The sequence below is a fragment of the Lagenorhynchus albirostris genome, chromosome 8, assembly GCF_949774975.1.
Source record: "Lagenorhynchus albirostris chromosome 8, mLagAlb1.1, whole genome shotgun sequence".
NCBI lineage: Eukaryota > Metazoa > Chordata > Mammalia > Artiodactyla > Delphinidae > Lagenorhynchus > Lagenorhynchus albirostris.
In genome coordinates, this window is record NC_083102.1 from 47,653,322 (window position 1) to 47,677,765 (window position 24,444).

The following is a 24,444-nucleotide window of genomic DNA, read 5'->3' on the forward strand; positions in this document are numbered from 1 at the left end:
TTCATTTTCCTAAAAGGAGCAGGGAGTATTACAAACGCGGTACACATGTAAAACACAGGCAAATGCACTTGACAATCAAGCACTCTATTTTGAAATTTAAATAAAGCTAAGATTTTCTTCTGGCCTAGAGGGAAACTTCATTAAAATCAATTAGTACAAACCTCCAGAGAAAATGGGCTTTTTTTAAAAGAAGGTTTAAGGAGTAAGTTGCACACAATTACCTTTCCTGGGTCCCCTGTGAATGTCAGTGTCAAACCTAGACAGGTGGCCAGGTGCAAACAAATGTCCCTGAGAGGGGCCTGGGTAACTCCCTGAGTTCTCACTGCAGGGAGGTAAGTGTAATTAATAGATGTATATATACCAGGAATGTAATACACATAACCAAGGAGGCTCCAAACAGATTGCATGTATTAACAACTGTGAAGGGCAGGCCGAGTGAGATAAAGTTGGTGGCAGGCGCTCCCAGGTGAGGCCTCGGTCCAGGGGCGGAGGTTGGGGCCGCACAGCTGTTGCCGCGCGCCCTGGTCCCTCCTCCCAGCTGCGGCGGCCTCACTCCCACCCCCACCCTCCCCCCGCCTCTCCCCCCGCCGCTCCCGACGCCGTCGCCGCCGCCGCCGCCTCCCCTCCCCTCTGCCTCCCGGTCTCTCCTCGCAATCCTTCCATCGCTCTCGCCCCCTCTCCCTCCGTCCGGTCCTCTGCGCTCCCCTCACCCCGCCTCTCTCCCCCTCCCCCAGCCCCTCCTCTCCTCACCCCACCCTGCCTCCCTCCCTCCCTCCGCCCGCCCGGCGCTGGCTGAGCCGACACCAGGGGGGCTCTCGATGTAGCACCATGACAGGCATCGCCGCCGCCTCCTTCTTCTCTAATACCTGCCGATTCGGGGGCTGCGGACTCCACTTCCCCACCCTGGCCGACCTCATCGAGCACATCGAAGACAACCACATCGGTAAATGGCCCGGGGGTGGGCGGGGGTGCCCGGCGCGCGGAAACTCCTGCCCAGGCGAGAACCCCAGAATGGCCAGGGGTGGTCAGGAGGGAGGAAGGCGGCGGCGGGGCGGGGAGGGTGTGTGGGAGCCCGGGGCATGGGGGTGGCGGGATGCGGAGGCGCGAGGTGCGGTGGGGATGGGGGCAGGGTGGGGCTGGGGGAGAGGGAGGGGGAGGGGCGGGCGCCCCGAGGTGCCGCTGGCGGGCTGGGGGATTCCGAGGGGCGTGCGCGCCCGCGGCGAAGTGGTGGGAGTGGGGCTGCGCGGTGGAGGGGGCGGCGGGGGGAGGGACCGATGCGGCGCGGGGCGGAGGGCGCGGCGGGGCTGGCGGGGCGACCGGCCGGCTCTGGGCAGGAGCGCGGAGTTAGTTGGCCCGGGTGGTCGGAGCGGCTGGGGGCGGCTGGGGGCGGGCGCTGCAAGCCGCCCGCCGCTTCCGCCCGGGCTCGAGCTGTCAGGGCTCGGCGGCGGCTGCAGCCGCTGGGAGGTGGGAGCGGGGGGGGGCGGGGGTGGCTCCACCGCGGCAGCCATTCCGCTTCCTCCTCCCGGCACCGCCGCCACTGCGTCCTGTCAGCGCTGGTTGCTAGGTGTGGTGCGTCGGGAGGGGGCCGGAGCCGCGGCCGGAGGACGCGGCGCTTGCTCTTTCCCCCGGCGGCGGCAGGGTTCGCTGGCCTGAGGGCGCCCGCTTCTGCCCCGGCCTGGCGCGGTTGCCGGGGCGCTGCGGGCTGAGGTCCCGGGTGCGCCCGCGGGCCGCGCCCAGCGCCCAGGGCCGCGCCGCCCCGGAGGCCCCTGCGGCTGCGTCCGCTGGAGAGCCGTCCCCCAGGACCCGGGGCAGGGCATTTAAACGCGCTCCGGCTCTGAGATTTGCCTTTCAAATGGTGCTAGGCCCGAGGTGCGCCGGCTGCGCCGGGTATCCGCAGCGGCGGCCTGCGCAGCGCCCCGGGCGCCGGGGACTTGGTGGCCGCGGGGGAGGGGGACCCCGCGGGGCGGCTGCTTTCTCTTCCTGCCCAAGACCCCGGGGCCTTTCAATAAGTCCTTTAATTAGCAGAAGCCCTTGCACACGTTTCCATGCTCCTATCCGGAGCTGCTGCGAGGAGAGATGGGTCGGGTTCGTGTGGTTCGGGCGATCCAGCCACCTGCGGAAGGTGTGGCCGGAGCCCACGAGTTGTCCTGTGTGGGCTGGAAGATGAAGGGCCCGCGTGATGCCCCAACGGGGCTGCCTAATCCAGAGAACCTGTGAATTGCCCCCAGAAAGTCATTTCCCAATGAATGCTATGGATTTTGCCATGTGGATGCAGCTCACGTTTCTACAAAGTTGAGAGAATAAATCACGACTGCTGTGTATTTATGCACGAATAAAATGAGGCCGAGCCTTAAGCTCCTTCTCTTAGTATAATGCTTTCTCTTTGCACACAGTGAGTGCTTAATAAACGTTGAATGCTAGTTTAGAATGGGTATATGATGGGACATCCAGAACGGGAAATACTCATTGAAAATGTCTACAAACCATCTTTCAAAACATAATCTGGATGAGTAATTGTCCAGGTTTTGAAACTTACGAAGTTTTAAAACATCCGTGTAATAACTTTTGCCATCTCCTCTGATAAAGGTGTGACAGAAGAGCTAGGGAAGTTTTGGTAGTCTTAAAAGCAGTTTAATGCAGTAACATATTTGCTGATTCATCATCATGATTGAATAGTAATAACTGAAGGTGCTTAAAGGATAAATCAGATTTTTCATGATGGGTAGTTTAAAATAATACTAAAACTCCAGTAATGCAAAGCTCCAATGGAAATTTTGTTAGATGAAGTTGTTTCTCTTACTTTCAATAATAAATAATATAAATATAATAAATATGTATTATATAACTATATAAATAACATTTCCTGACCTAGGGAAGGCTGTCACTGCATATCCCATTCACTCACAGTTATTTTAGGATAAACTGTAATTAATGTAAGTAATAATTTCCCCACATTGCCTGCCTACTTGGACTAGCTGGTTAAAAGAAAATAAAATTATATTTATTAAAATGTGTTAAAGACAGTTATCCTTCTTGAGGGTTTAAGTCTGTAATCAGTTAGATAATTTAAAACTATTGGTGAATCACAAATTCTTTAAGTTTGTAGAAATTGTTTTTAGTATCGTGCAAACATTTTTAAGAGGGTTAAGTGGTCCATAAATTTTGTAAAACTTTTAAGTGATGGTCACCCCCAAAGGGCTAGTGTTTTTCTCTTAGTGAAAATATTGAACATTTAAATTTATAACAGTAGCTATGACTTAGGTGAATTTGGAGGCGCGGCTAACAATTACTATACTTTGGAATTAGTTTGACAATAGAAAACTTTATGGAAAGTAAATGTTAGATGAACAAACACTTAGAATTCCCTGGCTGAAGAGACCAAGTGAAACTATTCTGTACCTTAACTGAGGAGAGGCCCCTTACTTTCAAAGACAGCCCCATATGCAGAAAGAAGTAAGAATTGACCTCAAGAAGAATAAAAACAACCTACTTAGTAGGCAGTGTCATGTAAATACACTTCCGATGAAGGGACATGAGTGAAAATATACCAGATAAAGCATTTGGTGAATGTTCTATACTACATGTATTGTTAAGTGGAATTTATTGTTTGTGGGTCAGTCTATAAATTTTTGGAGAGATTGTTATTTTTAATGATTGATTTACCAATTCTGAGTCTTTGTTATCAAGTGGCCACATTAAAATGATGCATGAAGACTACTAAGATATATGTTAATATTATCTTTAATTTTTTCAAGGAGTTTGTTATTTAGCAATTATAGGAGTATTAGAGATGTGCTCAAGTATCAGGTCCATCTTGACCTTTCTGAGTTATTACCATTTAACCACTAGTCAAAATCCTTAAGCAGTAATGAAATGAAGGTTTACAGATGGGAATATGGCATATTTCTTGCATGACAGATTTTTCAAGGCCTTTAGTGTACAAAGCCCATAGTTTTCATTATAACTGTATTGCTTAGTTCAGATTAATTAAGTGCATTAATTTGAGAGTAGCTGTTATACGTGTACACTCAGTTCTTCTTGTTAACCAATTATCCATACCCATTAGGAACGAGGATTTGGGGCTGTAGAGCCAAAGGAAGTGTGATTTGCACCATCATCTGTTTTAGCTCTTTTCCTTTCTGTTGGAGGAGTGCTGCACCTGAGGTCCCATTTTCTTCCTTGCATTTCATTGCTGGTTTAGTCCTGGAGCACCTGTCTCCGTGCACAAGCTGGGTACTCCAACTAAAACCCTTCCCCCTCAACTTAAATTGCCTAGAAATCCCACAGCCCTGCAGGTGTGAAGTGTTTCTCCATCAGCTTCACTGTCAGTTCATTCATAGCCTGGCTTTGTTTCCTGGAGATGGGAAAAGCTGATCAGGATTTGTTTGCTTCTTATTGTGAGTAAATACTTGAGTTTGTAGAAACACTCTTGACATACACATCCTAGGTAGGTGAAGTTGAACTGGTAACTAGGAATCATAGAAACACTGAGAGCCCTAAATTTAGCACTGAAGGTCATGTCACAGACTCATGAGATGTCTGCTCCGTCTGTGCATCCCAGTGCTGTGAAGTCTTTGGCTTTTGGTCTGAGAAAGACAACTGTTTAATCATTCTTACTAGATTTGATTATTTGGTACATTTGTAAGAATCAAAAGCATTTTGATTTTTATTTATATACTGATAGATATCGAGCACCAATTTTGTACCAGGTACAGTTCTAGGCACTTGGTATATTTTGGTGAACAAAGATCCCAACCTTTGGGGAGGTTATGTTCTAGTGGTGGGAGATAGACAATAAATAGTCAGCATAAGATGTAAATTATATAGTATGTTGGCAGGTGGTTAGTGGTATGGAAGAGACCGATTAGAGCAGGCTAAGGTGGATTGGGAGATGAAGTGTTGGAATTTCCACTTGGTTGGCCAGTATAGGCCTCACTGAGAAGCTGATAGGTGAGCCAAAACCTTGACAGAAGTGAGGGAGTTAGCCATGAGGACAAACAGGGAACATTAAGGTCCAGGCAGAGGGAACAAGAATGCAACTTGCACCTCTTAAACTGAAACACAGATTTGACCAGATTCGGTTATTCTTGTGATGGTACTAAACGAGCAGGTCATTTAGAACTTTCCCCAGATGTTGGGAGCCTCAGTTTTGCTTTTTTTTTTTGCGGTACACGGGCCTCTCACTGTTGTGGCCTCTCCCGTTGCAGAGCACAGGCTCCGGATGCGCAGGCTCAGCGGCCATGGCTTACAGGCCTAGCTGCTCTGCGGCATGTGGGATCTTCCCAGACCGGGGCACGAACCCGCGTCCCCTGCATTGGCAGGCAGACTCTCAACCACTGCGCCACCAGGGAAGCCCAGTTTTGCTATTCTTGACTAAGACTTTTCTGTCGGGGCCCCATAAGGAAGTGGAGCATTGTTGCCTAATGGTGGCTTGCAGTAGCTATGACTTGGTTGGGTCTTGACCCTGAATGTCAGCAGGTTTCTTCTTGTGAGTCACCTCATCTCTAAAATCCGGGTAATAAATCCATGCTGCTTCATTTCGTAGGATAGATTTGTAAACCATCTAATTAATAAAGGTCAAAGTCTCCGGAAAGAAAAATAAGGTAGTTACTATCAATAATGTAGGATTTGGCTCCAAGGACAGTTTGGTAAAAATTTGCATTATCTTAAAGCCGTGCTACTGTATACTAAATAGATGGGTGTATGATATGTAGTAGGCCCTTATTATCTCCACTTTATAGGTGAGCAAACTGAGGCACAGAAAGATTACTTAACTCGCCTAAGTTTCCGTGACTGGTAAGTGTGAGCTGGAATTTGAATTTCAGACGGGTATGCAGACCTGGGCTTGTGCCAAATTGCCAGACAGCTCAAGAGCTAGACAGCCCTGGCCCTGCTCCCCTTCCACCCCCAGCCGGTCTGCTTCCTCCTTCAGGAAGTAACTCTGACCCCTTGAGATGAGGATCATCTCGGAGGCCCCATGGTGAACCCCGTTTGCTTGGTTTGGAATATGCATCTCTGCCACTTGTCAGCCGTTTGACTAAGGACAGATGACTTAACCACACTGAGCTTCAGTTTCATCTTCTGTATAATGAGGCTCATAACAGCGCCTACCCCGTGGAGTGGCTGATGAGGGTTAAGTGAGCTACTATGTGTAAAGTACTCACTTACTTCAGTAGTAGTAAGTTATGTACGTCATCCAGTTTCTTGCCATTTTATGTGTTTGCTAAGTAAGTATGTTGGAATCCTATGAAGGTCTACATTAGAGGTTAATAGAATGTGGGTGGTATCCACCTACAACTATATAAAATCACCAGGCCTGTCCCAGGAAAGACTGAGAGTCAGAAATGGGACACCCACAGTCCAGCGTTGGGGTTGCAGCCTCTGGCCACCTTCTCTTCCGTGTGGCCAGAGGTACTTTAGACTCTGGCAAAGGCCTTTGCCGCTGTGGACTAGGAAGTGGTGTCAAGGCCAGCGGCTTCCAACATGGCCTTTCCTTGTGGCCTGCGTTTAGTTGAAAAAAAACCCAAGACTAGAAAGAGGCACTGTGCCTTGGGGCTGTGGGCACATTCCCACGAGGGCATTTCCTGTGGAGAGAAGGAATGACTGAATGAATAAATGGATGAATTAAAGGCTTGTCACTGCCCGCCCTGCTCTTTGCCTGTACCCTGTGGCTTGGTGGCAGGATGCCCTGTTAATCCCTCCCATGGTTCACTAGAAGGTCCCAGGTAGAGAGCCAGGGAGATTTTAAGTGCGTGTGTGTGCATGAGTGGGCGCACACACATGTGTGCACACACCACCCAGTGGGGGACCCCTAAATGTAAAACTTCCTCCAAAACACCATCTTTAGTGGCTTTTCCATTTGCCCAGTTGTCACCTGAAAGCAGTCAAATCACCCTTTATAAAACCTTGCTAGTGAACATCCTGTCTTATAAGTTTCACAAGTTTTTGATTGTTTTCTCCTGTCCATGTTTTCTGATGTATGACTGAAACGCACAGACAGAAAAACTCTTGCCTACAGCCAACTAACTTGACAGAAGCATTCGTGTTCTTTGGAAACTAGTTTCCTTTAGAGTGCAATTATTTTGGTGACATTTCCCACCTTGACAATTCTAGAAGTGCAAACTGACAGCTGTTTTCAGAAAACCCGATTCTTCTGTTGATGACAGGGAAGAAGCCTCCAGACTGGAGCAGGCTGGTGATACGTGATGAGAGGGGCTTTCCTAGGACTGTCTGGAAGCCAAAGGCCTTGAGTTTTAGACTGAGGTCTGAGAGACAGGGCACAATACTATTGAAGCCCTTAAAAATCCTCCCTTTTTTTTCCAGCTTTTGCTTTTAGGACAAGAATCATACCCCGCATGTCCTTAGGTTTCCCTCCGCACCCCATCCTTACCCCTGCCCTCAGATCTTAACAGTGCAGACATGGTACAGACTGGGTACTACTGAAGAAACATCAGTACTTGCTGGATTGCAGATAATACATTTTGTTTCATGACGAGATAATAGATTTGTTCCATACTGACCTGGCTAAAGTGTTATTCTTGAATAGCAGATGTTGTTTTATTTAGAATTTGAAAATCGGAAACTGCAAATGTCAGAAACTTATTATATGTTTCTTTAAAAAAAGGCTTTCATTTAATATGCTAAATCAGTTGAAAGAAAATTATATTTTCCCCTTGCACTAAGCACTGTAATCATGCAGTAGTTTTCACCTATTTTTTTTAAAGTCCAGCTGCAAGCACAGACCAGATTAATGGATATTCTCTTTAAGGATGAAGTCTTCCCAATAACTCTCTCTCCACTTTGGCAGACGTCAAAGTGCCTCTTTTGGGTCACTAACTACAGACTCTCTGTCCAGCACTAGAGAGCATTGATAGTCTCCTGATGGCCTGGCTCACCCACTGGCCTCCTAAAGGAAGCCCTGTTCTCTGTCTGCCAGGCTCTAATAGTGCCTTTCTTCTGAGATAGACCTCCTTGAAGGGACAAGATCTGGATACCATGCTGTTAATTTGAAAAGACTCACTCTTTCTTTGGTATTATACATATATAGAATTAATATATATACATAATGTGTAGATAAATGTTATATATATAAAATATATAATACAAATACATATATAATGCATACATAAATGGCATATGTATATGTGTGTATTTATATATGTATGTGTATATACACCACACAGATATATGTATACATATATACATATGTGTATTTATAGGTGGATATATATATACATTTCTCTCTCTCCCTAGATCACTGTGCATAGTGAGGACTACCACAAACATTTTTGAGTATTTTCTATCTACAGTACTTAGGACTGTACTTCCTGTTTCCAAAGGATTGAAATTTATTTGGAGAGACCAGACATGTACAGACTGAGATAAATGCTGAAGAATAATCAGGACCACAGAGGCAGATTTATTGTGAAGCTAATGAATTGCAAGCCCCAGGGCCCCTCACTTGTACAGTATATGTTTTACCATTTCTGAATATATTGCTTGGGTTCACCCAGCCCTTTCCAAGGCCCTAGAGGAGCCCACCAGTGTACACAGCCATGCATTCATGGATGACATCATAACTTGTAAAATTTGTAGGGTGTAAGACTTTAACAGCAGTCGGGTAACATTATCCTTTTCCACTCTGACTTCCCTTCTGTAACATTTCTCCTTGGATTCAGTGACATCGGAATTGAGAGTGTTTCTGAGATATAGCTAAGGGGCAGTTGAATTGGGGACACTTTTAGTTTGGGTTGAGTGGGATGCATTTATTCAGTTCACAGTCGTCTCTGTGTCTAGTTAAGTTATTCCTAGCCATCCTAGGGTAGGAATCACTTCCCAGGAATGTCGTCCACCTGGGGATGTGCCAATGTGTCAGCTCACCTAGGGTCTGTACAGAAAGGGGCGGGGGCGGGTTAATATTGCAGCATGAATCTGTACTACGACTTCTGCCGGTGGGAATATGGTTTGAATATGGTATGGAGCCAGAAGCTAGTCTGGAAAATTCTTCTACTTATTAGATGTATAAAATTGTAAGTAGAAGATTCAGTTCTCATCTAAGTGTCTTTGACATGGAAGTTCTTTCTGTTAGGAATATACTCAATAATGCAAACATACATTTATAAACGCACCATGTTTTTTAATGGGAATTCCGTGTTTAAGTTTCTTGTTTGACGTGAGTGTGTAAATGTGTAGATACACACATACGTAAACACATATCAGTGACAACAAAAAACACAACAGACTGATTACTGAGTGTCATCAGTGCAAAAAATATTTAAAGTTAGTCAATGCACAAGGAGACTTGGAAGGCCCTGAACTCTTGTGGCTCACATGTGAAAGAAAATAAGTGTTTACAAATTTGACAACAATCCTAAAAATTTATATGGCATCATAAAGAGCTATGAGACTAAAAGTAACTTTTCTGAATTATCAATAATTAAAAATAAATTTTGATCACCCATGCTTGAGGAAAGACCAATTTATCTTTGTGCCGTATAGAAAATGATATTAATATGAATCATTGTCATATGAGAAGTAATCAAGAGTGTGCAGCCCCAAAGAAGTATTTACAGCAGTGTTTCAGGTGATAAATTAATTCACATACTGGATTCTTTTTCTGAATTTCGATTTTGTGGTGGTTTGGTAATGTCAGCTTTAAAACTTTGTATTTTGCTGTGATTTTTTAAAATCTAAATAATCACTTTTCTAAGCATTTTGTATTTATAATGTTGCAGTTTTTTTCATAAACAGGGTCTAAAGCTGCAGGCCCTGTAAAACTTGGGTCCATTTCTTGGTACTAATTAGAGAGTCATTGCTATGTGCCAGATACAATTCTAAACAATTTTCATACAGTATCTGATTCACCCTCACAGCAAGCTATGAATTAGACATTTCTATCCTAGAAGTACCGCCTTCTAATTTTGAGTTAAATATGCTACAATATTAGTTAAATACCTTATCTGGTGAAATATGACTAGAATGCTTGTTTATTTTGGTAAGATTAAAAAACAAACATTTCCCTCAGTAAATAGCATCATCATAACTGGTCCTTCCTTCTTTGTGCTGTAGCGTTGGCTCATGTCTCTGCCAGAATTGTGCGCACCGTACTTTATGGTAGCCACCTATGGACTTTGCCTCCCCCGGAAACTTGGCCCCTTTCTGTAGGACTGGGCCTTGCCATCCTCCTAGCATCTTCCTCAAGAAGTGTTTTCAGAAGTGAAATGAAAATAAAAATCAAGAAACGTCTTGGGCTGTGGAAAGAATAAGTTAACAAAGGGAACTTTGGGCAGTGAAAAGCATTTTTGAAGCTAATCATCTCTGGAGGTGTGCATATGTGAGGACTTACATATTTATTTGTTTATGTGTATATGTTAATGGCACACATACAAACACTAGTTATGTAATTAGTTTAGGGTAGTTTATATTAAGGAAATTTTAAGAAAACTTTTTTTTTTTTTTAAAAGGGAGATTTGAAAAGGAAATCCACTTCTTTATTTTTACACTTGGGAATTGAACTTGGTTAATCCTTTTCCAGATTGAGAATATTACGAAGCTTAGTTGAATCATTTTTTGCCTGACCTACCGTATTTTGTTGTCTAGAACATTCTAGGGCTTAAACAATGCTAGGACAAAAAAGTATCTTGCATCCCTTCCACATCTTTGCCAGGGATGTTTGGTGTAAGGGAGGCCAGGGGCTGCAGTGGGGAGAAGCTGGGGCTGTGAAGCTAGACAGAATTGGATTTTGAATCCTGATTCCACCTGGCCAGTTCTGACAATCTTATTTATATAAAATAGTAACAATAACTACCATCATTAAGTGTCCACTAGTGATGCACTGGTTAGCTGCTTTATACGCATTGCTTAAGAATTCAATATGAGTCCCATTTGGCATAAGAAACAGACCAAGACCTAGACCAAATAACCCAGCATGAAGTACACAGCCAGTAAAATGCTCAGGGGAGTGAGGGACAGGCTTTGCTCTCGGGTGTCCCCATATACCTTAGCACTTGCTCTTTATAAACTGTGACTTTTTATGAGATGTTTGCATTTTAATAGAAGGCTGTTGTATACCTAAGTGTCTTACACACAGAATGGCTGCATTTCCAAAGGGAACAAATGTTTCAAGGCTTCTAAAGAAAATGTTTATGTAGGTTAGGAGAGTCCGTGAGCATCCCAGCATCACAGTAACAGTAATGAAAACAATAATTTGGCAGTTCTAAAATGGTTATAATTACTGAATTGTCTAAAGATGCTGACTGGTTTTCTTTCCTTTACCGATACTTATTTATGTGGGGGTGGAAGACTCTTTTCAAACATAATACCTAACACTGTAAACACTTACAAACTTCTCTTTTACTTTAGATTTTCAAAATTAAAATAATGTCATTATGTTCATGTGCATTATTTTAAAAATCTGTTTGGACCAATGATACCTAACTGGACCCAGCTATACAAACATTGTGAATTACGAGCCCTGACCTCTTGGCATGTGTTTAGAGCCCTCCCTGATGGACATTTCCCTGGTGGCACTGACTGCACACTTCAGGTCACATTTCTGTATCATCAGACCTCGAACGGCTGGTGCAGGAGCACATCTGGGCTTAAAAATTGAAGCCCCCCTTTTCTTACCTAAATCATTCAGTGAAAGTCTCTCGAATGCTAATTTAGCTGCCTGACTCTCAATACATGGCATAATTATATAAAAAATGGCAGGGCTTCCTTGGTGGCACAGTGGTTGAGAGTCCGCCTGCCGATGCAGGGGACACGGGTTCGTGCCCCGGTCCGGGAAGATCCCACATGCCGTGGAGCGGCTGGGCCCGTGAGCCATGGCCGCTGAGGCTGCACGTCCGGAAGGGGCCACAACAGTGAGAGGCCCGCGTTAAAAAAAAAAAAAAATAGAAATGGCAAAAGCAGGGGAATCTATAGAGTCATATTTATACAGCTTACTGTTAAGTAAACGGAATAGCATGGTAATAAGCATAAATAAGTGTAAGTTATGCCCATGCTTGCTTAGGTATCAAACATCAAATAAAGGTGTTGGGGCTTTTGAAGCTTTTTTGTAAATTCAAGCTAAATATGTATTACGGAAAGCTTTCACCTCTAAAATTCCAGATGAACTTTTCTAGGCCTCTGTCCTTGTGGAGCTAATCTGTGGTTGGGGTACCTGACAGGCTGGTGTGTCTGGGGGCTAAAACGCCTTTTCAGGACTCCCAGCAGGTGCCACACAGGCCCCAAGTAATTTATAGATAGTTTAGATTTTAGATCTTTATCGAGTAGATCTTTTGATAGAATATTTCTGACACTAGACGTCTGGAGTTTGGCACCAACTCAACCCAATGGGTGACAGTGTGTGACTTAAGTTAATGCGTTTCAGTGTTCTGCTTGGGCTGGAAACTCCCGTTTGTATGTTGGCTTCACTTCAGCACTTTCAGGGGCCCACACCAAAATGTTTGCTGTAAAAATATGCAAACATCAGACCAAAAAATTTGATCAAGAGATGTTAAGTTATATGTGCTTTTCATTTCAGATGTTAGAATAAAGAAATGATATTTTGTCAAAACCTGGAAAGACGATAGCATCTTAAGTGTCTGTCATATATATTGGAAAAGTAATGAGAATGTTTCTTATCTGTGGGAGTCAGTCTTATTGATTTATAAGTCACACCCTGTATAGCAGTAGAGTTTACATCAGTAGTGTTCAACAAGAACAGAGTTACTTGGATGAACCTGGAAAAAATAAGGATGCCCGGGCTCCACCCCCAGACCTTCTGATGTGCTTGACCAGAGGTGGTCTGGGTCTGAGCATCTGTGTTTCTAACACTTCAAAGTTGAATCTATTATGTTGCCAAGGTTGGGAACCCAGTGGCTTACACTAATGAAATAATTAACATTGTGAGGATTAGGGAGTGTTAAAAAGGAATCAAACTTTTAAAGAGCTGTAACCTTTTTGGGCTTCCATTCTAATAGATGTAATTTTTAGTTTTACTGGAGGCAAGCATTTAATATAGGTGAGTATGAAGACCTGATGCTAACTCAGGTATGTAGTTAGAGCGGAAATGCTCAAACTGGGGACCTTGTGGCCTAAGCGTCTCAAACCCAGATATCCTCAGGACACAATGTATGAGTGAACTGACCAAGTTCAGTGTAATTTGGAGTAGAGGGAACTCTGGCCAACCAGAGAGCCCTTGCTTCACTGACCTGCAGCTCGGTGCTCCCAGGTCAGAGTACAGGGCCTTTGTCCGCAGGTTCTGTTATTATAATTATTATTATTACTGCTACTCTTAGAAGCTGGGAATTAAGATTTTTATGTGAAATCTATCTTTAAATGTTTGCAACTAATACAGATGGGTTTTAAAACATTGTACGAGAAAACTACTGCATCTTACCTAATCACTGTATTTAATGAGAGATTGTAAGGATGGACCCTGTGTTTATAATGGAGTTCATGTGAATGCTGAGATGCAGAGTAAACTTTGAAGACCATTATTTCCAGCAGGGAAGCTATGCAAACTACGTAAAGTGTAATGGAAAGAACATATATTTTTTCCTCATTTCTCTTTGTGAAATGGTTGACTTTTTTTAATATGAAAATTTATCATTTTTCTTTTATACCAAATTCTAAAAAATGAGCCTTAGTTTTGAAAGTGTATTAGGATCATTTTCAGTGGTATTTCCCTCCTTTGGGGAGAAAAAGGACCACTCAAAAACTCTATCCTAGGTGTTTTCTTCACGACAAAGAAAGAAAAAAACCTTTTGCAGATGGATTGAATATCGTACCACTAGAAAACTGGAAGGAAACTTAGAGTTGATCTAGTCTGATTAGCTAATTCCATAGATGAAGAATCCATGGTGATTTAAAGTCATGAGCAGGCAACAGAACTTGGCCAGGAGGGGTTTAGAGCACAGCCCTGGAGCAGCAGTTCAGCTTGGGGTTCCTGGAGCTGGCTGGCCTCACTTGGAATCCTGGCTTTGCTCCTTCTGTCAAGTGATAGAATCTCTCTGTGCCTCATTTTCTTCATCTCTAAAATGGGAGTAATAGAACGTATCTCAAGGTGTAGTGAGATACCACACACACGTAGTGCGTTAGCTGTTGGGACTCTGGAGAATTCTGAAGAGAAGAAAACTCTCCAGTGAGTTCCCTTCATTGCCTCTGGAGGAAGCGGCGGCGTGGAGGCGTTTCTGTAGGGTGGTCAGGGGTGCTGCCTCCAGTCCCACTGCCTGTGTGACCTTGGCCAAATTATTTAATTTCTCTCGACCTCAGCTTCTGTGAGATGAGGAAAGTCAGTATTTATCTCAGAGTGCTGTTATGAGGATTAAATAAAAACATGCATTTGAGGGGCCTGGCAACCAGAAAGCACCCCATAAACGTTAATACTGATAGAATTGTACCGTCTTCTTGCATCTGCGATGATGGTGTTCCCAATGCCACATTCCTCAGATTCTTCTCTCCTCTTTGTTTTCATAATACAATGGAAGAAGGTGAATCCAAATAACCGTATACATTTCTGTTCTTTGTTAAGCATTTTTACTTTGAGATCTTTGGTGAGATTCGATTTCCCTGGTAGAGTTTTGGTTTGTGTTTGAATAGGTCGTACTGAGTGGTCGTCGGAATCCATGAGCTGTTAAAACATTCCACACACAAATTCTTGCCATTTCACAATATACCAGCCTTAATTTAGTATCGTTTGTCTAGATCTAAGTTTTTGAGACGTTAGATCATGTGATTAGAAAAATGACTTCCATATTCGATAAATATTTTCTATTTGGGAGAAAAGGCATTTTAGGGGTCTAGAAAGGTTTATTAAACTATATAAACAGAAAACACAATTTTTTCATGTTGTACCAACTAAGCAGTGGAAAAACAGGATATGATTTTGTATGAATTGTTTGTGATGGTTTATTGTGAATCATTCTAAAGGATTTATAGGACTTTTATGAAGAAATTCAAGGACATGACTGTAGGACTCTTAACAAAATGCCGTGTTCTCGTTAAGTGGCTGTGCGTCTCTTTAATAATAGTTCTTGAAATGTCACATACTCAAATGCTGGAAGCTTCTCAGGAAAGTCCCAGGATAGGCCTTGTTTTAGAGGCTTGAGTGGTAGTAGTTGAGTTTTTTACTGATTGCAGAGGGTATTTAAAATACTTTATTCCTAAATGGTATCTGACAGTGACTGAAATCCTTTTCAGTCCTATAGAATATGTTGCCACTGGTTATCCCCTTTAAAGAGTATGCAGGGATCCGATGCAGTTAAGCAGCTGGTCCAGGCTTATGAGACGTATCAATAATTGACTTTAAAAATGGTTTCCAGCTCTTTAATTACCGAGGGTCCCTTTAGTTATTTTCCTTCTCCCTCCCCATGGATTCTAAGTCTTGACAGATTTCTGTCCAACAACCAACCTGACTTGGTAAGTAATTAAATGCTTTGTTTTTCTGCATTTTCATGCAGCAACATCTAAAACTCTCAATTTATATAGTTGATCCATATTTATGAGTACTAACTATGCGGGTACTGTAGCGAACAACGCAATCAAAGTCCGTGCTCACAGGAGAAGCAGACAAAACACAAATACATGAGATAATTTCAAACAGTCATAACGCTGTGGAGAAAAACAGAGTGAGTCAGGAGAGAGAGGCTAAGAGGCCTATTTGAGATAAGGTAGAGGGAGGCATCTCGGAAGGGACCTGAATGAAGTAGCGGATGAATGAGCCATTCGGGTATCTGGGGGAAGAATGTTTCAGGCAGAGGGACCAGCAAGGGCACAGGTCCAGAGCAGGAGTGTCTGGTGTGCTTGAGGAACAGCAGGGAGGCTGGGGTGGTGGGAGCAGAGAGAAAAAGGAGGAGGGGGTGGAGGGTGGGATAAGAGCAGTTGTCAGGGACCTCCGCCTGTCAACATGTGTCAGCCAGTGTCACCTGAAGGAGTTAAAGTAACTCCAGCCCCAAAAGATGTTGTGGAATGTTGTGTAGCTTTATTATGGTTATAGTTTTCACTATGCTTTTTGTAACATCCAAATAGCTCAAGGACCCCATTTCCACCTTCAAAGCCCTGTAGAGACTGGGAAACCCTAATTGGCCTCAAGATCTCTTCAAATCTAGTTTGCTTTTTGTTTAAACCTAAAAGCTTTATTTATATTTTGCAATCCATGTTGAGATAAAGATTTTTGACTAATATAAATCATTTAGTGTTTGCTGTTTTATTTTGGAGTGGGAGTGAAAAGGATGATCAGTAATCATGATGCACAAACAAATAATGTTTGGTATAGTTTTCAAACTCTGGGGACCTATGGATTTCTTAAAACTTTTCTTCAGGAGCTTCGTGAAATCTTGTATAGATTTTAGTGGATATAAACGTTGGCAGAAAGGGGGGGTGTGGGTTGACGAGAGGAGAGAATGGTCTTGACAGCAGTAACTTAAAACATACTGATGGAAGGACAGAAAAATTACTGAGGGAGATTATGTAGACCTGAAGATATGAGCCTGAAGATACTATTTCACCATCAGTACTTTTTTTTTTATTCTGAAAGGTAGTATTTTATGTAGCTCTTCCATGAAAAATAGATACTGGTTTTTCTTCTGCATATTTTTTTGTGTGTGTGTGGTACTTGGGCCTCTCACTGTTGTGGCCTCTCCCGTTGCAGAGCACAGGCTCCGGACGCGCAGGCTAAGTGGCCATGGTTCACGGGCCCAGCCGCTCCGCGGCATGTAGGATCTTCCCGGACCGGGGCATGAACCCATGTCCCCTGTATCGGCAGGCGGACTCTCAACCACTGCGCCACCAGGGAAGCCCTCTTCTGCATCTTATGGGGAAAAGTTAGTATAAACATTTCACTGTCAAAGTGAGCTTTTGTTTTTATTGAGAGTACGTGACCCTGTTCTCTGTGTTCTAATGTGCCTGTATCTTTGTTCAAGTAATTGAGATATGGTGTGTTTTGGGTGACAGGATGCCTGTGCAGTTAATACATTTTAAGGGAAAAATCAAAGAGTGTGAGATACTGAGAAATACATGTATTTGTACCTGTAATTTAGCCTTTCCAATGAATATAAAATGATGAAGCATTAATCAGCTACTGCCACAATGATGCATCATAACAAACTATCCCAAAACTCAGTAGCTTCTAACGCTAAGCTACTGAGCACTTATTCTCATGCTCTCTGGTCTACAGGGTGACTGTTCTGCTGGTAGAAGCTGGATTCAGCTGGGTGGCTCAGCTTCAGGCTGCCAGTCCACTGTTCTACGCAGGTCAGGCACAAGTCAGCTGATGTGCACATTCTGGGGACCAGGCTGAAGGGGCAGCAGCTCCGAGGGGCATATGCTTTTTTCAAGTGCCACACCAAACCAGGGAAGCTCATTTAAAGGCCTCTATTCATATCATGTCTATAACATTCCTTTGGTCAAATCAAGTCACTTGGCCAGGCACAGAGCTGATAGGGCGAGGAAATATATTCCTCCCTGAGGGGAAGAGGCGGAGATGCGAGTGAACAGCGATCCATTATCACAGATACGTTTTATCAGAAATAGAAAAAATCCAAAAGCATTTGAAAGTTAGTACAGAGATATAAATTTTCTCTAAAATGATCATAATACTGTATAAACATGAAGTTGCTCCCAGAGATCATGGGAAGCACACCTTGGGAGTCCCCAGTGAGGAATGAATAAGCATTTCACATGGGGAAATTAAGACTTAAAAGCAGTTAAATGATTTCTACTTAGCCACAAAGAACAGGGGAATCTACTTCTCTAGTTAGCAATGACCCCTTTTCTATTCTGAAGTTAACTTAAGAATCCAAAGGCTTTGATTTGGGTGGCCCAGTGTTCTGTGCTTGTCTTCTTAGTTCCTAAGTTGTTTGGCAAGGCTCAGAAGGTTGACAGCACTCCCTGTGCTGCCCTTTCCTGGCACACAGAGCTTTAGAAAAGCTTCGGGACTGCTTTGGGGGATGGATCTTGTGCCCCTTCTTCCTTCAGTTCTGAGCCAACATCACAGAGGATGGAAAAGGGCTGACCTGCCGGTAGGGAACCTACCTTCCCCATTCTCCCACTGTGCATCACACCTTCTGGTGGCTGAGGGAGTGGTCGCTGGTATTGGACACCTCAGGTTCTGGTTGGGCAGCTCTGTGATTTTGGGCAACTTACTAATGTATAATTTTCTCATTTGCAAAGTGAGAAATGTGCTATCTACCATATAGGGCTGTTGGGAAGGTTAAGTAAGTGGCAAGTCCTAGCACAGGGTCTGGAACATGTTAAATGTTTAATAAATATGAGCTGATAATGCTTTTATTATTATCTGCCGTGACAGGTACTGCAGACAGCATTCCATTATTGTTATTTCATTCCATTATTGTTATTTCTGTTTCTCCTCACTAAATCGTGAGCCTCCAAAAGGCATGGTTTGTGGCACTGTTTCATCTCTGGTCCCCATTCTGCAGCAGCACTAAGTTTATGATGTAGGAACTTAAACTGATATCCACTGAATTGTATCCAGACATGTATCTTCTGCCATGAAGCCTTCAGCTCCAAGGACCAGATTAGATTGTTCCTAAAAACAGATTTAGTCATTCTTTTTCCCCTTCCACATTTTGCCTTGAAATAAAGACTTTTGAAGCCATAGGAATTTAAAGGTTTTGAGTTAGTTCCATGCTTTGCCTTTAATCAGGCACATTCTACAAACTCAAGGAAGCCCTGGCTGCTTTATGTTATTGATACATCAGGAGAATTGATAAAAGTACAGACGCTAATTTTCATTGTGTGTTTACAAGACTTAAAGGACATTTAAAGAAATTTTGTTCTAACATTCTTCTAACCCCTGTCCTTTGAGTTGCCTCTCAGATGGTGTCTGTGATCTTACCATCAGCCTGTTCAAAAGTATTGTACAAGCAGCTCATGCAGGTCAATATCAAAAAAATAAGCAACCCAATCCAAAAATGGGCAGAAGACCTAAACAGACACTTCTCCAAATAGATATACAGACTGCCAACAGGCACATGAAAGGCTGCTCAACATCATTAATCATTAGAGAAATGCAAATCAAAACTACAATGAGATATCACCTCACACCAGTCAGAATGGCCATCATCCAAAAATGCTGGAGAGGGTGTGGAGAAAAGGGAACCCTCTTGCACTGTTGTTGGGAATGTAAATTGATTCCCCACTATGGAGAACAGTATGGAGTTTCCTTAAAAAACTAACAATAGAACTACCATATGACCCAGCAATCCCACTACTGGGCATATACCCTGAGAAAACCATAGTGCTAAAAGAGACATGTACCGCAATGTTTATTGCAGCACTATTTACAGTAGCCAGGACATGGAAGCAACCTAAGTGTCCATCGACAGATGAATGGATAAAGAAGATGTGGCACATATATACAATGGAATATTACTTAGCCGTAAAAAGAAATGAAATTGAGTTATTTGTATTGAGGTGGATGGACCTAGAATCTGTCATACAGAGTGAAGTAAGTCAGAAAGAGAAAAACGAACACCGTATGCTAACACATATATATGGAATCTAAAAAAAAAAAAATGGTTCTGATGAACATAGGGGCAGGACAGGAATAAAGACACAGACATAGAGAGTAGACTTGAGGACACGGGAAGGTGGAAGTGTAAGATGGGATGAAGTGAGAGAGTGGCATGGACATATATACACTACCAAATGTAAAATAGATAGCTAGTGGGAAGCAGTCGCATAGCACAGGGAGATCAGCTCGGGGCTTTGTGACCACCTAGAGGGGTGGGATAGGGAGGGTGGGAGGGAGACACAAGAGGGAGGAGATATGGGGATATATGTATCCGTATAGCTAATTCACTTTGTTATACAGCAGAAACTAACACAACATTGTGAAGCAGTTATACTCCAATAAAGCTGTTAAAGAAAAAACAAAGTATTGTAAATTTTCAGCTAAGTCATTGCTCCCAATGTGGGGTCACTGAGGATAAAAGCTTCAGATATTATAACAAACAGGCCCAACATCACATAGATTAAATGTCCAAGAAGTTTCTCTTTCACATAAGGATCCAGGGTAGACCAGCAGGCTCCTCAGTTCCATGCAGTCATTCAGGACTTCAGTTCCTTTCATCTTATTGCTCTGCTCTCCCAGCATCTACTCCCCTTCTGCATGGTGCAGGTTGGGTTCCCTAGGGTCCTTCCCTGAGAATGACCCTTTGTGTTCATGTTGGAGGAAAGGAAAAGAGTGTGGAGCTGGGCACATACAATGTGTTATGGCCCAGGCCTCCAAGGGTAACCTATCATTCTACTCTGTTTCATTGGTGAGAACTTAATTGCATTGCTCCATGCAGCTATGCAGGTGCTGGCATATGTAGCCCCCAGCAGGGCCTAACTACAATTCTATTACTGTGGAGGAAGGGAGGGCCTAATTTGAGTGAACAGCTATCAGGTTCCTGCCCTGGACCAACAAGTAAGTCTGCTTTTGAGAATTTTGCATTTCCGTTGAATAGCTGACATATAGTCCAGTGCTTTAATGAATGGGTAGTTATAATAAAAATTGATAGGATTTACAATTTATTGAGCTCCAATGATGTGCTTAAACACAATTGAAAGCGTTATCTCTTGACCCTCTCAGAAAGGCCGTGAGGGAGGCTGTGTTATTATCTGCATTTTATAGGTCAAGACACTGAACCTGAAGAAGGGTAAGTAACCTTGTCAAGTTTGACTCCAAAGCCTTCACCTTACTGCCCTGGGAATGGTGAGAGTCCTCAGGAATAAAGGACAGCGCTATCCTGCTTCTAATTCTGGCTTCTGGAGCTAGTCAGTAGCAAAGGCTATCAGGAAAAGCAGAGGATTCTCTGGAAACATTCAGGCAGAGGCTGTAGAGGCTGTACAGCCCTCTGCTGGGGATTCCATAGACTTCCTGCTTTGCACTGGAGGATATGGTGAGTGTCCATAATTGTCCATGAAGGTCAAGCGCTCAGCTTCGTGCACTCTGGTTTCTGCGTGTCACCTGTGACTCCTCCTTCCTATGAGAGTTACATTGGCACACACATTCTATCCTTCCTTCATGATGAGGAGGCACCTGGTAGCACAGGGCACGAGAGCGTCAGTGGTTGAGATGGGGTTCCTGGTGTGACTTTGACCAGTTACTTCAACCTTGAGTCTCCATTTATTGGGGAGTAAAGTATGCACACTGAGCTTAATCACTGGTTTTCTAGGAATTCTTCTTGGGGCTCTAGGATTTCTATAGAACTCCCTAGTGGTTTTTCTCCCCTACATACAGGGCTTTTGGGTAAACTTTTCTTTAAAGGATTTTTTTAAAGCTTAACAGAAGTGAAAACCAAAAAGTTGATTAGAGTGAGAATGGCTAATGTTTGTTGAATGCTACAGGGTACTAGGCATTATTGTTGCTCCAGGTGCTTTGCATGGATTAATTCACCTATGGCATGCACGTGTTATTCCCAATTTACGGATGAGGAAGCTGAGCCACAGGGTGGTTAAAGAACCTGCCCATTGTCACTCACTAGAAAGTAACCAGAATTTAAACTTGGACTTGGACTTTGCGAGCCAGAGCTGCATTTTGCTGCAGGAATGGTTGATTTCTGAGGTTTCTCCCAGGTCAAAAAATGCTTTGGTTCTATGCCTATTGTGGTATACAGATAGCTCAAGAACTTTTCTTCTCCAAGAAAAGACTCCCAAACAATTCATGACCTCCCTCTTGACAAGTAGAAGCTGAGTGCGAGTCATAAAGGTCCGTGTCTTGCTGATAATTTCGGAAATCCTGTAATCTGTTCATCATCACCTGATGCAGCATGAGGTTCTGTTACATTGACATTTCTGACCAGGAGCTGCTTTGATAAATACACCAAAGGCTTTCTAAAACACAGCTGGTCCTGGGCAGGGGGAGTTCATAAAGGGGGCCACATTCTTATGAGATGATTTTGGTATGCAAGGAATGGCCTCCTGGGATGGATCAGAAATGAAGCTTTGTGGCTAACAGTGCTATTAGAGGCATCTTAGAATCCTAGAGCCTTACGGCAGAAGGAACCTTTGGGAACATCTAATCCAACAGCCTGCTTTCACACTCCACCTCACCTACCATGTGCCTGCACTGTTCTAAGTGCTGGGGACATAGCCATGAACAGAGCCTCTGCTCTCTTGGACCCTACATTCTTTTGGGGGGACCCAGATAAACCACCACCACAACACAGCGAATGTCATGTTAGGCAATGGTAGGTGCTGGGAAGGAAAGCAGGATGAGGGGATAGAGAGTGATGTCTGTATTTTGCTTTAGGTAGGGCGTTTATATGAATCAGTGTTTCTCAGCCCTTTTTTCATGAAGCCCCTCCACAGGACTATTTCAGACATTGTCTCCTATTCCCTTCACTCATGAAGTTTTGTTTTGTTTTATTTATTTTGGGCTGTGTTGGGTCTTCGTTGCTGTGCGAGGGCTTTCTCTAGTTGCGGCAAGCAGGGGCCACTCTTGATCGCGGTGCGCGGGCCTCTCACTATCGAGGCCTCTCTTGTTGCGGAGCACAGGCTCCAGACGCGCAGGCTCAGTAGTTGTGGCTCGCGGGCCTAGTTGCTCCACGGCATGTGGGATCTTCCCAGAGCAGGGCTCAAACCCTTGTCCCCTGCATTAGCAGGCAGATTCTCAACCACTGCGCCACCAGGGAAGCCCCCATGGAGTTTTAATACTGCAGATATACTGTATATTTGTTTCTGTACTGTATGTATATCTGCGCTTTATATAGAGAGAGTGAGATTCCCCAGCCCCACCCCAGATCCAGTTTCACCACCTTGGGGGCAGTATCACCCTATTGTTCTGTTAAGTTCTCCTTTTTGCAAAACTGAAGTAGCTGCTTTTAAAAGATAACAATCTAAGCTAAAAGAGCTTTTTAATTCAGAGCACTTTATTTCCCAATGATGTTTTTATATATGAGAAGTTATCAGGGCTTTAGATAAAAATTTTTAAAATTGTTTAGGCACTAGAAGTTAAGTCTAAGAATATAGACTCCCCGTTCTTATGCAATATACAATATAATAGACTGCATATAAACTAGGAAAGATGAAATTCATTAAGTGTAACTGATTCTTATTGCAATTGGGGAGGAGCCTGACAACGGAGACTCCCAGGCCACCATCATCCAATGCTGCAGACTCCTAACTGGTCCCCCTGCCTCCGTGTCATTCCCTCCACCCCCTAAAGCTTGTCCTCTGCAGCAGCAAGAGTGATCCTTCAAAAGTGTCAATCATATCAAGCCCCCTTGCTTACCAGCCTCCCCGTTCCAACAAGAGAAAACCCAAACGCCTTATGATGCTTATAAGTCTCACCACCTCCCACCCCTGTCCTTCTCTCCTCTGCACTCACCATGCTGCAGCCACTCACCGTCCCCTCCCTTCGACACACCAATATCCTTCATGCCTCAAGCTCTTTGCTTTTGTTCCTTCTGCCTGGGTTTCTCTTCAGATTTTTTAAAAATGCATTATGATTTTTAGAGCAGTTTTAGATTTACAGAAAAATTGTGATGACAGTACAGAGTTCCCCTCAATCCCACCTGCAGTTACTTCTCTAGATTTTCCCATGACTGTCTACTTATCATTCAAGTTTCATCTGCTCAGAGGCTTTCTCTCCACCTCAGCTAGTAGAGCAGCCTGCACACCCTCCTCATTCTATCACATTACCCAGTTCTGTTTTTTCGTAGGACTTACATAAGTAACGTAATTCCACTAGAGGTGTTTGCTTTTTCCTTGTCTCCCCTTACCAGTATGTGAGCTCCTTAAGGGTGCGGACTCAAGGCCAAGTGCACTGTTGTTTCCCAGGGCCCAGAGCAGTGGCTGGTACATAGGGATGTTCTGACCAGCTGACTGTCTCTCAGCCAGGGAAGGCTGGTCCAGGACCAAAAGCCATTAGCGGATGAGCCAAAATGAGAAGCTAGGTTCCTTGACATCCATTCAAGTTTTCAACGTCTTAGTACTAAGCCCAGTCTGCATCCATGTCAGACTGAATTCTCAGCTGCAGTCAGTGATAGGACTGCAAGTCCGGGGACCAGTCAGGAGGTGTCATAGGGTCAGGGTAAACCGATGGTGACAGGACCCTTGGGCAAACTTGGCTTTCGCAGCATCATTCTAGAAGACATCCTCTTGACCCTGTGTATTGTGCTCTCTTATAAATGAGAATTCTGTCTCTGAGCTGTGCACTCTGCGGTGGTGGGTATTATCTTTGCTCATTTGTGCAGATAGGATCTAATTTGGGGCCTATGTGAGTTAGAATCACATCGGCTGCTAGTAACAGACATCTGAGCGCTAAAGAATTCTAGATTAGCTTGTTCTTCTTCAGTGGCCCAGATGCCAGGTCCATGGCAATTGAAATCTTGGCCATTTTCTTCTTCTTCACCTCGTGGTCCCAAGAGCTCTAGTTAATGCTCCTGATTTCCAGGCTTCCAGGACGGCCAAAAAGGCTTTCTGGGAAGCCTACCCAACAGTTACTGCTTA

The 24,444-nt window shown here is 43.8% G+C and overlaps 1 protein-coding gene across 4 annotated transcripts in view; it reads left to right on the plus strand.

The window, feature by feature from the left end:
- Positions 1 to 646: 646 nt before the first annotated feature.
- Positions 647 to 24,444, plus strand: part of JAZF1 (JAZF zinc finger 1) — a 339,063-nt gene continuing 315,265 nt past the window's right edge. For 2 of the 4 annotated variants that reach the window (XR_009541967.1, XM_060156948.1), the window contains exon 1: positions 647 to 943. Coding sequence is in view for 3 of the 4 variants with exons in the window: in XM_060156948.1 (XP_060012931.1) it covers positions 829 to 943 (115 nt within the window). In the remaining variant the exon portion in view is untranslated. The remainder of the gene's footprint in view (positions 944 to 24,444) is intronic. The other 2 variants (XM_060156950.1, XM_060156949.1) reach the window with 2 other exon arrangements.